This window comes from Bufo bufo, chromosome 2 (assembly GCF_905171765.1).
Source record: "Bufo bufo chromosome 2, aBufBuf1.1, whole genome shotgun sequence".
In the NCBI taxonomy this organism is placed as follows: Eukaryota; Metazoa; Chordata; class Amphibia; order Anura; family Bufonidae; genus Bufo; species Bufo bufo.
Genome location: NC_053390.1, coordinates 359331373 through 359344169, shown reverse-complemented (window position 1 = coordinate 359344169; position 12797 = coordinate 359331373). Strand labels below are relative to the sequence as shown.

The 12797-nt window shown below is 46.1% G+C and overlaps 1 protein-coding gene across 1 annotated transcript in view; it reads right to left on the bottom strand.

Annotated features, from left to right (window-relative positions):
- Positions 1–12790, bottom strand: part of RCL1 (RNA terminal phosphate cyclase like 1) — a 31654-nt gene extending 18864 nt beyond the window's left edge. Inside the window, exons 1-2 of the mRNA XM_040417133.1 lie at positions 12563–12790; positions 10885–10956 (exon numbers count right to left, since the gene is read on the bottom strand). Coding sequence (XP_040273067.1) covers positions 10885–10956; positions 12563–12698 — 208 coding nt within the window. The 5' untranslated portion in view covers positions 12699–12790. The remainder of the gene's footprint in view (positions 1–10884; positions 10957–12562) is intronic.
- Positions 12791–12797: the final 7 nt, after the last annotated feature.

Here is a 12797-nt window from a genome sequence, read left to right as displayed (position 1 = left end):
CAACATCTCCTCCGTAAAGACGTGATAATTTTCCCACCACCCTAAAAATAAATTTGCGTAGGTAGGGGCGCAGGACATCCCCATCGCAGTGCCATTGTATCCACATAGCACCTTTAAATTTTAAAAGCATTATTTCTTCTTTTTTTCTCCTGTTTCGCATTATTTTTAAATAAAGAAATAAATGTTACGCTTTAATTGACCAGAAACGGGAGTCTTGTAGCCCAAGGCTATCTGAATTATAAAATTTATTAAGAGGCACGGGTCTCTTAATAAATTTGGCGCCTTTCCAAGGAGTTAGATATGAGCTGGTGTATGTTTGAACTATTATTTACGCCAGTTTCTGGCATAAAATGATAGTAAATGTGGCAGGCTATGTGAGGCCATGCCACCTCCATTTTTGTAGCCACTTTGAAAAGTGAGAATTTTTACACCCTTTTAGCAATTGTCCCTCAATGGGTCAGACATATGAAAACAGTCTTTGTTGCTGACAGCAACCAATTAAAATGCAGCTTGCATTTTTAAAAACTACTGTAAGAAATAAAAGCTGTGCTGTGATTGGTTGCCATCTGCCCCACTATCTGCGTGAAGCCAGCCGTAGTTGAAGGGTTAAATCTTAAATGTTTATATGAAGATATACTTCGATAGTGTTTTCCCCCCAGGGACCTCTAGAAACTGCTCTGAAAAGGTACAGAAATTAATGTTGTAATCTACAAGCAGAAACACGCATGATATCTGTGTAAAGAAAAACAACCGCCACAAAACGGAGGAAGAGGATTGCACAATATTTCACAACACGACCTGAAACAACGAACTAAAGGCAGACTGCACTAGTATGCTGGAGACAACCCATCTTCTAAGGCTACTTTCACCCCTGTGGCAAAGCTATCCGGCAGGCTGTCCGGATGCTACCGCCATCGCCGGATCCCCACTGACACTAATCTGGACAACTTCCGGCCAGACACAGCCTCCATTCACATGTCCGCAATTCTGTTGTGCATTTTGCGGAACGGAATTGCAGACCCATTCATTTCTATGGGGCCGCATGATGTGCTGCCCAGATCCGGAAATGCGGACCCGCACTTCCGGGTACCCAATTCCGATAAAAATAGAACATGTCCTATTCTTGTCTGCAATTGCGGGCAAGAATAGGCATTTTCTTTTAAGTGCCAGCGATGTGCGGTCTGCAAAATGTGGAAACGCACATTGCCGGTGTCCGTGTTTTGCGGATCCGCAAAACACACATGGATGTCTGAATGGAGCCAAAAACTGGTGCGTGCAGGTGTGGAACTAGCCTCAGGAGCAAAACTGCATCTACTGGCTAAAGTATTTCACTTTTGTCATTTTCCTGCAGTTGCACAGCTACACTGTCCCCAATGTCAGATTCCATCAGATCGAAACAAAAAGCCCCTATAGCTGGCAGTGGATCAGCCAACAGGCGTAGAAAATGATGAATGACACGGGCATGCTTCCCAGTCATGCCCACTTTTTTTAGACCGGACATGAGCAGGGAAAAGTCATAGATTGCAGTGAAAATAACCTTCGTGCCGCAATCTGTGCCAGTAATACGCCTAATATTAGGCGTATTTCTGGTTAGTAAATGACCCCAAAGTGTTTGTTTTACTTCTCATATCTTTTTATATGTCTAGTATCAATCGCAGACAGGTTTGTTAAAGGGGTATTCCGGTTATCCCCCTGTGGAGAGAGGATCTGAACGCAACAGGAATATCCGCTCTGTGTTCACAGGTTCCGGTTCTTTGATCGTGTATTTGAAGGCAAAGCAATAAGTGGATTTGGTAAAACGACTTAGTCTTTCTGAGGACAAGAGTTCAATCCATTCTTGGCTTTGGCTTCAAAAGTGGTATCAAGAAACCTGAATGTGCAAACCCAACCTAAAACCACTGGGAGGTGAAGCCAACGACAGTTACCTTGTGACAATCATGTGGACGGCCGGGGGCATGTTCACTACTTGGGGAACACATGGCACCAGGATGCAATATAGGAATAACACAAGCTGTCAGAGGCAGGGCCATTCCCTGGGCAATATTTGCAGAGTAGACTTGGATTCTGGAATTAAAGGGGTTGGCCACCATCTATTACCAGCCGCACAGGTGCTGGAAACAGCATATGCCTGCAGCTAGCAGTAAGCATTATAAAAGGGATTGTCTGGCCTTGAAGCCATCAACCCCTTTGGTCTGGACCTGTACCTGTGAATGTAAAAAAATAAATAAATATGTATATACCAGAAAGTGGGTGGATCCAAAACCAGAGGACCTGATGTCTAATGGATTAATATGCTTAATTTAGGTTTACTTGCAGGTCTGCTCCCCTACTTCCCAAAATGGCTGCGGAAGCGAGTCCCATCCATTCAGGTACTTCCAGTGTTCCCCTGTCCATCCCCTCTGTAAGTAAATATGTGCAGCTGACGGACAGGAGCCACCATCAGTGGAAAACTGGGAGGGTAGCAATGGGGAGCAGTTGAGCACCTGCATGTAAACATAAATTAGGCACATTAAAGGGATTCTGTCATCAGATTTTACCCCTATAACCTAAAGATATCCTCAAGTCCGGACTAATAAGAAGAATCCTAAGCTGGCCTTATTAAACCTCACTGTGGCTCTATTTGTCCAAAAAACAGGTTTTTATAACCTGCCAATCACTTACTTAAGGTGCCCAAGGGGAGGTCCGTTAATACAGGGTGCCCGGCCGCACCCCTCGCCGTCCGGTGCCCAGCGCCGCCTTCCCTGTCTTCAGCGCCGCCTTCTACAGCTCAGCGCCGCCTCTGCCAGATCCCGCGCACTAGGCTCGGCCTGATGCGCCCGTGCGGACTCCTGGCAGCGGCTTCATTGAGCGAAGTGCACATGCGCCGGCCTGATGCGCACTTCGCTCAACCCTAATATGACCTGCAGATTGGCTGAGCTTAGTGCGCAGGCGTGGGATCTGGCAGAGGGACAGGAGGATTGCAGAGGCGGCGCTGAAGACAGGGAAGGCGGAGATGAAGACGGAAGGCGGCGCTGGGCACCGGACGGCGAGGGGTGCGGCCGGGCACCCTGTATTAACGGACCTCCCCTTGGGCACCTTAAGTAAGTGATTGGCAGGTTATAAAAACCTGTTGTTTTTTGGACAAATAGAGCCACAGTGAGGTTTAATAAGGCCAGCTTAGGATTCTTCTTATTAGTCCGGACATGAGGATATCTTTAGGTTATAGGGGTAAAATCTGATGACAGAATCCCTTTAAGCCACTGGAGCAGACGGTTTAATAATGCCATTTATTAGCTGCTTGCATGCGCCGTTTCTAGAACATGGGAAGCTAGTAACAGATAGCGGCGAACCCCTTTAATGGTTATGCCACTTTGATATGTATAACCTACCTAAACATCTTGCGGAGTCCATGCCTTAATGGGCAAAGCTGTTTTGGCGGCATGGGTGGGTGGGTTGACCTTAGAAAACGTTAAATATACTGCAAACACCACACTGACTAGACAAAAAAAAAAAAAAGCAACGCTCTATAAAACTGAACACTAACAGGCTGGCCCTGAGCTTGTACTTTGCACTGTAATGCTGCCAAATCCAAGCAACCTCCTGATAATGTTTTTACAAAATCAATCACTGACCAAGTTATTAAATCAGTTCCTACGTTATCACAATGTCTCATGGTAACATCTGACAACATTTTAGAATTGCTGTCTGGGTGAATCCTTGGGGGATACTCAGAAGCGTTAACTCCGCCATCTCACGCTGCTGGCAGCTTAGTCAGAAGTCACTTGATCTGCTGTGTCAATAATGGATTACAGCTCTGAAACTTCCCATCACACGGCTACAGTTTACTCCGCAGGACACAGGTGTGGAACACATTTTTGGACAATGGAGCTTTTGTTCTATCATAATAATAATCCTAACATTTGTATAGCGCTTTTCTCCTGTCTGACTCAAAGCGCTTCAAGAGCTGCAGCCACTAAGGGCGCGCTCAAGGGGCCACCCTGCAGCGTTAGGAAGTCTTGCCCTGGTAAATTGGAATTTATTTAATAATATAGATGGTCTGCCCTGTAGCATACATCTGTTATGTGATTTTATGAGTAAGTCATATGTAGCACTGTATAATAGTAAAGATAATGGAGGCCTTACGGTTTGTAGCAGGATATACATTCTCTGTTACCCAATTAGCATCCGGTGGTGAATCAAGCCAGATTTTCAAAATGGTTAATGAAGCTGCCGCCACTGCGGCCCCTTTGCATCATGTGGTCTAGGGGCTGTTAGACTACATAGAGGGATAGAAGCTGTAAGGCATTCCTGTTAAGTACTTTCATAGTCATCAGTACATTGTGGATAGGGAGCCCAAACACCCCATACCTGACTGCATGCATTACTATGTAATAAGGACCACGGTCTGGGAAACCTACATATTTCATATTTGGATTAAACATGTATTATGAAAGTCTGTCTGCACCTGAACTGCCTGTGATACGGGCTTGAAATCATATTTTTGCTCATATTTCATATTGGCCAGCTGGATAGGGAAGAAAAATGATGTGCTTCCATGAGGGCTGGGCCAGAATGGCAGGGGTTCCCTCTCAACCTGCCCCTTCTGCTGAGCATAAAAATAAGTGACCGGGGACATTCTGGTTGGCTCAAGTTGAGGATCCAAACTGATTTGATTGTGTGCATGTTCTCTCCCTGTCCCCAGGAACGGCAAAGGACTTTCAGCAAGCAACACGCCAAGTATCAGACCTTCTGCATTTTCTCCTTTTTACTTCAATAACTATTTTGGCACATGTATGCACGTCTGTACTTTTTCAAACCAAATACTGTACCTTCTTGCACATAAAAGCCTAATACTTTAATGGTTTGCCTTGCTGCCCTAAACAAACATAAGTTCGGTTTCAGAGAGAATGCGGCTTGTGTTAGGCCTCATGCACACGACCGTTGTTCGGATCCGCATCCGAGCTGCAGTCTTTGCGGCTCGGGTGCAGATCCATTCACTTCAATGGGGCCGCAAAAGATGTGGACAGCACTCCATGTGCTGTCCGCGTCCGTTGCTCTGTTCCGTGGCCCCGCAAAAAAAATATAACATGTCCTATTCTTGTCCGTTTTGCGGACAAGAATAGGCATGTCTACAATGGGCCGCAAATTGCTGAAGGCACACAGGCGGCTTCCGTTTTTTACGGATCCGCGGATCGCAAAAAACAGAACGGTCGTGTGCATGAGGCCTAACTCTGTCCACTTGCAAGCAAGGCGTTGTTGGGGTATCTATTGGCCTGTAGAATTCAATAAATGGTGGCAGTGCGTTCTGGGGTGCACTTGTGCTGAATCTGCGGCCTGAGTGAGGGGGAGTGCAAGATTGAGTGAGCAGAGTAAATCAACCCCTGGTAGTCGCAAGCCCCATGACAATTCTTCCTGACCTCCTTAGTCACACTTTACAATTATATTACTTCTAAGGTTAAAGGGACAAGTCCATCAATCTTTTTATTACATTAACAGCCTATATGTGAATATTCTGATTTTTATATTATTTTTTTTCTGAAGGTTGATGATGGCTCTCTATCGTTACTTTCTCACTCAGGCCATTCACTCCAATGAGAGAGGGAAGGAGATGTGTGACTGATAAGTGCAATGCTCTGCTGTGGAATCTTTACCTAACTAGAAGGACAAACAGAAGAATAAAAGGGCAGTACACCCAAATCAAATATTTGAAGGCTGCTTACTGGATGATGTGCTAGCATGAAGGCTGGATGTTCTCCGACACTGTTCAGAAGTATTCAGCTTTCAGGAAGAAAGCTGAATACTTTCAAAAAGTGCTACCCGACTAACTGTATTTCTCTAACCATTTTAATATACTACTGATGTCTTTAGCGCCCCATGCAACTGCACTTTTCCGATATTAGAGACATCTTTATCTAGGTCATATTGTCACCCTAATTCTACATATACTATTATCATAAGGATTACCCTTCAGATAAGACTGCATCCTCACAGCAGCAGTAAACTGACAATGGGTTACCTATCTACATAGGAGTTCTTCTCATTTGTGTTGACCGCTACAGAAGGAATGACCTAGTACTACCAAAATGAAAAACATATTGGGGGTCATTTATCAAAGACCAGTGTTTCTCTGGTATTTGGTATCCCACTGGTGCCGAAGGATGTGCTTAATTTATGATTAGGCTCATGCCTAGTCACTAATTAGGAGCTTCCTTTGGCAGTATGTGCACCTAGACTGAAATCTAGTCCAGCTCCCACCTTAAATTTCTAAAAAATAAACCTGTGTAGAATGACCTAAAAACACTATTGAAATGTCATTAAAATAAGAATGTTCCCACCATAATAAAGGTGTATGAGGTTTAAGGGCAGGGAGTGTGTGGTCAAGAGGGGCCACAGGTAAACTAAATTGAAGTTCCCCAATTACAGTAAAACAAATATTTGTCAAGTTGCACTATGGCCCAAAGTGTTGCGATACCTCCAGTGGAAGCGTCCTTACTATTACCCCGGGACTAGTAATAAACAGTACCCAGGTGGATGTGGGCTGATACTATCTATGGTATGTAGTAGATGCCCCATAAACAAACACTCACATATATCCCAGCCTGAACAGCCATAGTCATACATAGTACACCTATTTGTTAATTTCAGTCAACATTTACGCCAGTAAGTGGCATAAAGGACAGTAAATGTGCCACACCATGCCCCCTTGACAGAAAGAGGCAAGTGTGGAGTACAAACGCTACGTGCAGTGACATTCAAAAACTTGCAAACTGCGGACTTGCAACTTCTTTTACACTAGTTTTCAGAGTAAAAAAAAAAAAAAGCCCCTTTCTGATTACATGAAATTTAACCATCCACATCTAAAGGGAATGTGTCATCAGAAAACGACCTATTTAAATCACTATATGTTTAACATTTTTTAAAATAATTTTTGATGATTTTTTTATTTTTCCATGTGACTTTTTATATTTAAACTAAAACCAAAAATCCAGCAGTTTTTGCACTGGCCACTATATCTGATAAGTGGCACCACTTGTCTGTAGAGATCACTTTACTGCAGTTACCTGCTTATCTGTCATTCTAATCCTGCCTGTAATGATATCACCTCTGTGTATAGATAAAGGATTCACCATTCACAATAGGTGATTGTCAGAGCTCATCTATTCTTTCCTTGTACAATGACCTCTGCACAGGTCACAGAGCATGTCTAGAAAACTCTCCCATAGACGTCAGTGAGGTTCCCTCCTGACCATTGTGTCTATGGCCCATGGGGCTGCCGTAAAGCAATTTTCTTAATGCTGTTAAGAACAGCTCAGGCAAGATTGCCGCCCCCATAATCATGTTCAGGAATTAAAAATAAAAATAAATCTGTAATCAGAAAATAAATACAGATTAAAAATGTGTTAGTATCTGGTTTTAACAGGCAGATAACATTTCCTTTAAAACTAGCTGTGACTCATTTTAAAGCTAAAGTGAAAGTGTGCCAAGAAGAATAATCTGCTGTGTGAGGAGAGTGACTTCACGGGAAAGGTTATGGCTTAAGATCTGCCACTTTCTGCCAACATTCTGTCGTGAAGGAAGCCAACTAATAGGTGGTAGAAACAGACTAGACAATCTAGTCCTGCGCCAGATCATCCGGCATCAGCCACTGTGATAAATATGGTGCATTTTAAGAATGTATAAAATTTAAAGGGGTTCTGCACTTTGTTTTAACTGATGATCTATCCTCTGGATAGATCATCAGCATCTGATTGGCAGGGGTCCGACACCCGGGACCCCCGCTGATCAGCTGTTTGAGAAGGCAGCGGCGCTCCAGTAGCGCCGTGTCCTTCTCACTGTTTACCGCAGGCCCAGTGACGTCACGACTAGTATCAACTGGCCTGGGCGCGGCTAAGCTCCATTCAAGTGAACAGAGCTTAGCCCCGCCCACGGTAGTTGATACTAGACGTGACGTCAGTGGGCCGGCGATAAACCGTGAGAAGGCCGAGGCGCTACTGGAGCACCGCTGCCTTTTCAAACAGCTGATCAGCGGGGGTCCCGGGTGTCGGACCCCTGCTGATCAGATGCTGATGATCTATTCAGAGGATAGGTCATCAGTTAAAACAAAGTGCAGAACCCCTTTAAACAGGATTTGTAAATCTGCGCCCAATATGTCTGTCATTTTCTTCTTCATCAAGTAACAGCAATATATTTAGGCTGGGAGAGATCGCAGTGTAGCGCTGCCTGCTTTGCAACTACCGTAAGTGAATGAGGTTGCGCTTTGACCCCCAAGTTGCCGCATCTGTGAGACTTGCAGCCGTCGTATAGCGGTAGCGTCCTGGTCGCCCTATTAGCTGTGATGCAGGCAGCTCATATACTGGAATCTTAAAAGGGGTTATCCATGTTTTGCTCCTGTTGATGTGAGTAATGCCATTATAGATAGAGAATTTCCTTACCCAGCCAGTGCTGTGCCCCTCGGATCTACATAGGATGCAGGCACTTCCGGGACCACATGTCATACATTTGGCATGTGATCCTAACCCAGTTACCACTGCAATTGCTCACAGTGCCCGAGGATGCCTGACTGAGCATGTTCAAAGTACATTGCGGGTTGTAGCCAGGCTAGGATCACGTGCCGAAGGGTAATATATGAATTTAAAGTGCTGCCAAAAGGTTTTGTGCTGGAAGTAAAAACATAATTAAAAACCCTGCCCCGATTACCCTACACTGCCAATAATGAGCCACATTTATCAAAACTATATAAAAGGGACCTCAACCTTTGCTACAGTGCCTTTTAGAGCACCTTCATCGGCTCTGCGGAGTCTTTTCCAGCTTGCAGAGTACAGATCCCATATCATTTCTATGCATCCATACTCCACATATTGGAGCCAATGAATGCCGAAGGTGCAGAGCACTCCGAGAAGCATCGCTGCACCTTTGTGGCTTCAGCAAAGCCTTAGGTCCCCTTTAAGAGAAAATCTGCCCGTGTTACCCAGAGCTCCGCTTTCATTTTTACACTGTGATATGGGCAGAGGCTCCTTTGTCCTGGTCATGAGCCCCAGTGGCCAGACACTGACCAAGGCCATTGAAATATCCTATCGCAACATGTATACAGTCCAATGAAATGCCAACGGCGGGTCAAATCTAGAGACTTTCCTCCAACTATTGCCCACTACTGTATATGGTCTATTTAATCATGCTAATCCCATGTACTCCGCAATGTTTCCAGCTTCATCATAGTCATACAAAGCTAGACGGAAACACATACATCAAGCCAAATTCAGAGGGAACACAAGGTCTTCCCATTGGCTCTGTAACAAGCATTGAGACGGAGGAATTCTGGGTGTGGTTACCAGCTCCAGTATAAGCCATTTGGAAGGACAAATTGGGGTGGGGAAAGACTGCAGAAACATACTGGCGTTCCTGGTTCAAGGCCAGGGTTTACAACAATATAAAAGAAAACTGAACAAAAAGCTAAAAGAACAACAAACTGCATGGTAATACACGTGCTGCAAGCAGCGCCGGTAGCCTCCTCACCTGCACGTGTACACGTGCTGCAAGCAGCGCCGGTAGCCTCCTCACCTGCACGTGTACACGTGCTGCAAGCAGCGCCGGTAGCCTCCTCACCTGCACGTGTACACGAGCTGCAAGCAGAGCAGGTAGCCTCCTCACCTGCACGTGTACACGTGCTGCAAGCAGAGCAGGTAGCCTCCTCACCTGCACGTGTACACGTGCTGCAAGCAGAGCAGGTAGCCTCCTCACCTGCACGTGTACACGTGCTGCAAGCAGAGCAGGTAGCCTCCTCACCTGCACGTGTACACGTGCTGCAAGCAGAGCAGGTAGCCTCCTCACCTGCACGTGTACACGTGCTGCAAGCAGAGCAGGTAGCCTCCTCACCTGCACGTGTACACGTGCTGCAAGCAGAGCAGGTAGCCTCCTCACCTGCACGTGTACACGTGCTGCAAGCAGAGCAGGTAGCCTCCTCACCTGCACGTGTACACGTGCTGCAAGCAGAGCAGGTAGCCTCCTCACCTGCACGTGTACACGTGCTGCAAGCAGAGCAGGTAGCCTCCTCACCTGCACGTGTACACGTGCTGCAAGCAGAGCAGGTAGCCTCCTCACCTGCACGTGTACACGTGCTGCAAGCAGAGCAGGTAGCCTCCTCACCTGCACGTGTACACGTGCTGCAAGCAGAGCAGGTAGCCTCCTCACCTGCACGTGTACACGTGCTGCAAGCAGAGCAGGTAGCCTCCTCACCTGCACGTGTACACGTGCTGCAAGCAGAGCAGGTAGCCTCCACACCTGCACGTGTACACGTGCTGCAAGCAGAGCAGGTAGCCTCCTCACCTGCACGTGTACACGTGCTGCAAGCAGAGCAGGTAGCCTCCTCACCTGCACGTGTACACGTGCTGCAAGCAGAGCAGGTAGCCTCATAATCTAAACCTGTACACGTGCTGCAAGCAGCGAAGGTAGCCTCCTCATCTGCACGTGTACACGTGCTGCAAGCAGAGCAGGTAGACTCATAATCTAAACCTGTACACGTGCTGCAAGCAACGCAGGTAGCCTCCTCATCTGCACGTGTACACGTGCTGCAAGCAGAGCAGGTAGCCTCCTCATCTGCACGTGTACACGTGCTGCAAGCAGAGCAGGTAGCCTCCTCATCTGCACGTGTACACGTGCTGCAAGCAGAGCAGGTAGCCTCCTCATCTGCACGTGTACACGTGCTGCAAGCAGAGCAGGTAGCCTCCTCATCTGCACGTGTACACGTGCTGCAAGCAGAGCAGGTAGCCTCCTCATCTGCACGTGTACACGTGCTGCAAGCAGAGCAGGTAGACTCATAATCTAAACCTGTACACGTGCTGCAAGCAGAGCAGGTAGCCTCATCAATAACGTATACGTGACTCTTAGCACAGGTTACCAAACACTCACCAGTTTCATTGATCTCGATTCTGGACCCATTGGTTATTTTATCCAACAGCCTGATGAAACTTGCTTCAAAGTCTGCAATGAAGAAAATGATTTGTTATTCTGGACATGACAGCTGAACAGGCATCTCCTGTGAATATAGAGGATATTACATATCCTAACTAGAGAAAGCGCTCTGAAAAGTCAAGCATTGTAATGGAGAAGGTGTGCCATTATGCCGCAGTGAGAGCGCACTCCGGTGTTCTGCAGATGGCGACTGTATTACACAGCTGGCATCCCACTCTAATGCTGAATGTGGCATTTAAGTGGTTAGAGAGAGTGCTCCCTCTATCACCCCATCAGGTGAGCATCCTAAAAAAAATAAAAAATACCAACATTGCTGTTTTTTTTTGCTCACCCCACCTACCAATAAGTCCAATAAAAAGTGATCCAAAAGTCATACCCCAGAACAGCACCAATGACAACTCACCCTCTTCCAGCAAAAAACAAGCCCTCACACAGCTCCGTACATGGAAAACGAAAGGGGAACTGAGTGACTGCAGTGACAATTATTATTTTTACGTTTTTATTCTAAAAATAGAAAAAAACAAAACCTATATCCATTTAGTATTGTTGTGCCGACTGACAGAATAAAGTTACCACATACTGCATGGTGAACGGCGACAGAAAAGTGCAAAAAAAACAATGGCAAAATTTGCTGTTTTTTTTCATGCTGCCACCTTAAAAAAATTAAGGTGCGCCCCAAATTAGTGCAATTTAAAAATAAAACAATAGGCACTCATATGATTATACCGACAGAAAAATAAATGGTGATGGGGGGGGGGGGGGATATACCTGCTTCCTAAAGTCCGATATACTGTAGGCCGAGTCCCCAAGAGGTTCACAGTGCCTAGGACTGTAAGGCCACATGTACACCATATTATTAATCCATGTACTGGCCCATTCATTCCACATCTGCATTTTTTTTATTTGGATCAGTTTTCCCAAATTATAGAACATGTCCTATCCTGGTCTACGGTACCATTACATGCAGCAGAGATAGCCCTACGAGGCGCTGTGCCTGGTTTATCAGCAAGTCTCCTGGTGACAGATTCCCTTTAATATTCGTTCTTTATTCTGCCCGTTAGAAGGGCCAACTGAGTTTTACATGCTGGACAGTCTGATTGGACCATGTCAGATTTGGCAGAGGCGCATACCCAGTTGGTAACACCCGGTCATACATTTATAAGCTTCTAGTAGGCATAATAGAGGAATGGTACAATATCAAGTCTGTAAATGCTCCACAATGGTCATTTCATGTGTTATACAAGCCTTTAATAAAACAGAACTGTCCACAGGGGTGGCAGCCCCATTTCTAGACTATAGAGGAGAGTTCACACGTTACACCTGCATCCATGCCAGCTCTAAATTGGACCTCGATTATACCTTATAGAAATGATGACAGAGGCTCTCAGGTAGGACTAACATCAGAAAAATAATACCCCAACACAACAGGTATGACAAATATTCTAGAGGTGTGTGACACATGGAGCTAATGTGAGGTTCCCTCCCCGAGGAGCACTCCGGCCACCCCCTGCCCAGCCTGAGCTGGCTGATAACAGAGAACAACGGATTACAACCAACTAGCATACAGCACGTAGTGACAGAAACCAGCTACCACATGGCGGGGGGTGCGCCTTACCCCTTATTCCAGGGCTCTCATCTTTCACCCTGATGTTCTGGATTTTCACCGGCCTCCCGCTTAAGGTAGACAGAACAAGCCGCTGCCTGAAGAAGTTGCAGCCCTCGAAGCGGAGGCAGTACCCCTGGCTCGCCATGCCGCCACTTCAGAACCTCCGCCTGGACGAGAAGCCAGCTGCGTACAGCATGCACACGTGGTTTGGAACGGGAAGTCAGAAGGAACGCTCACACTGAGG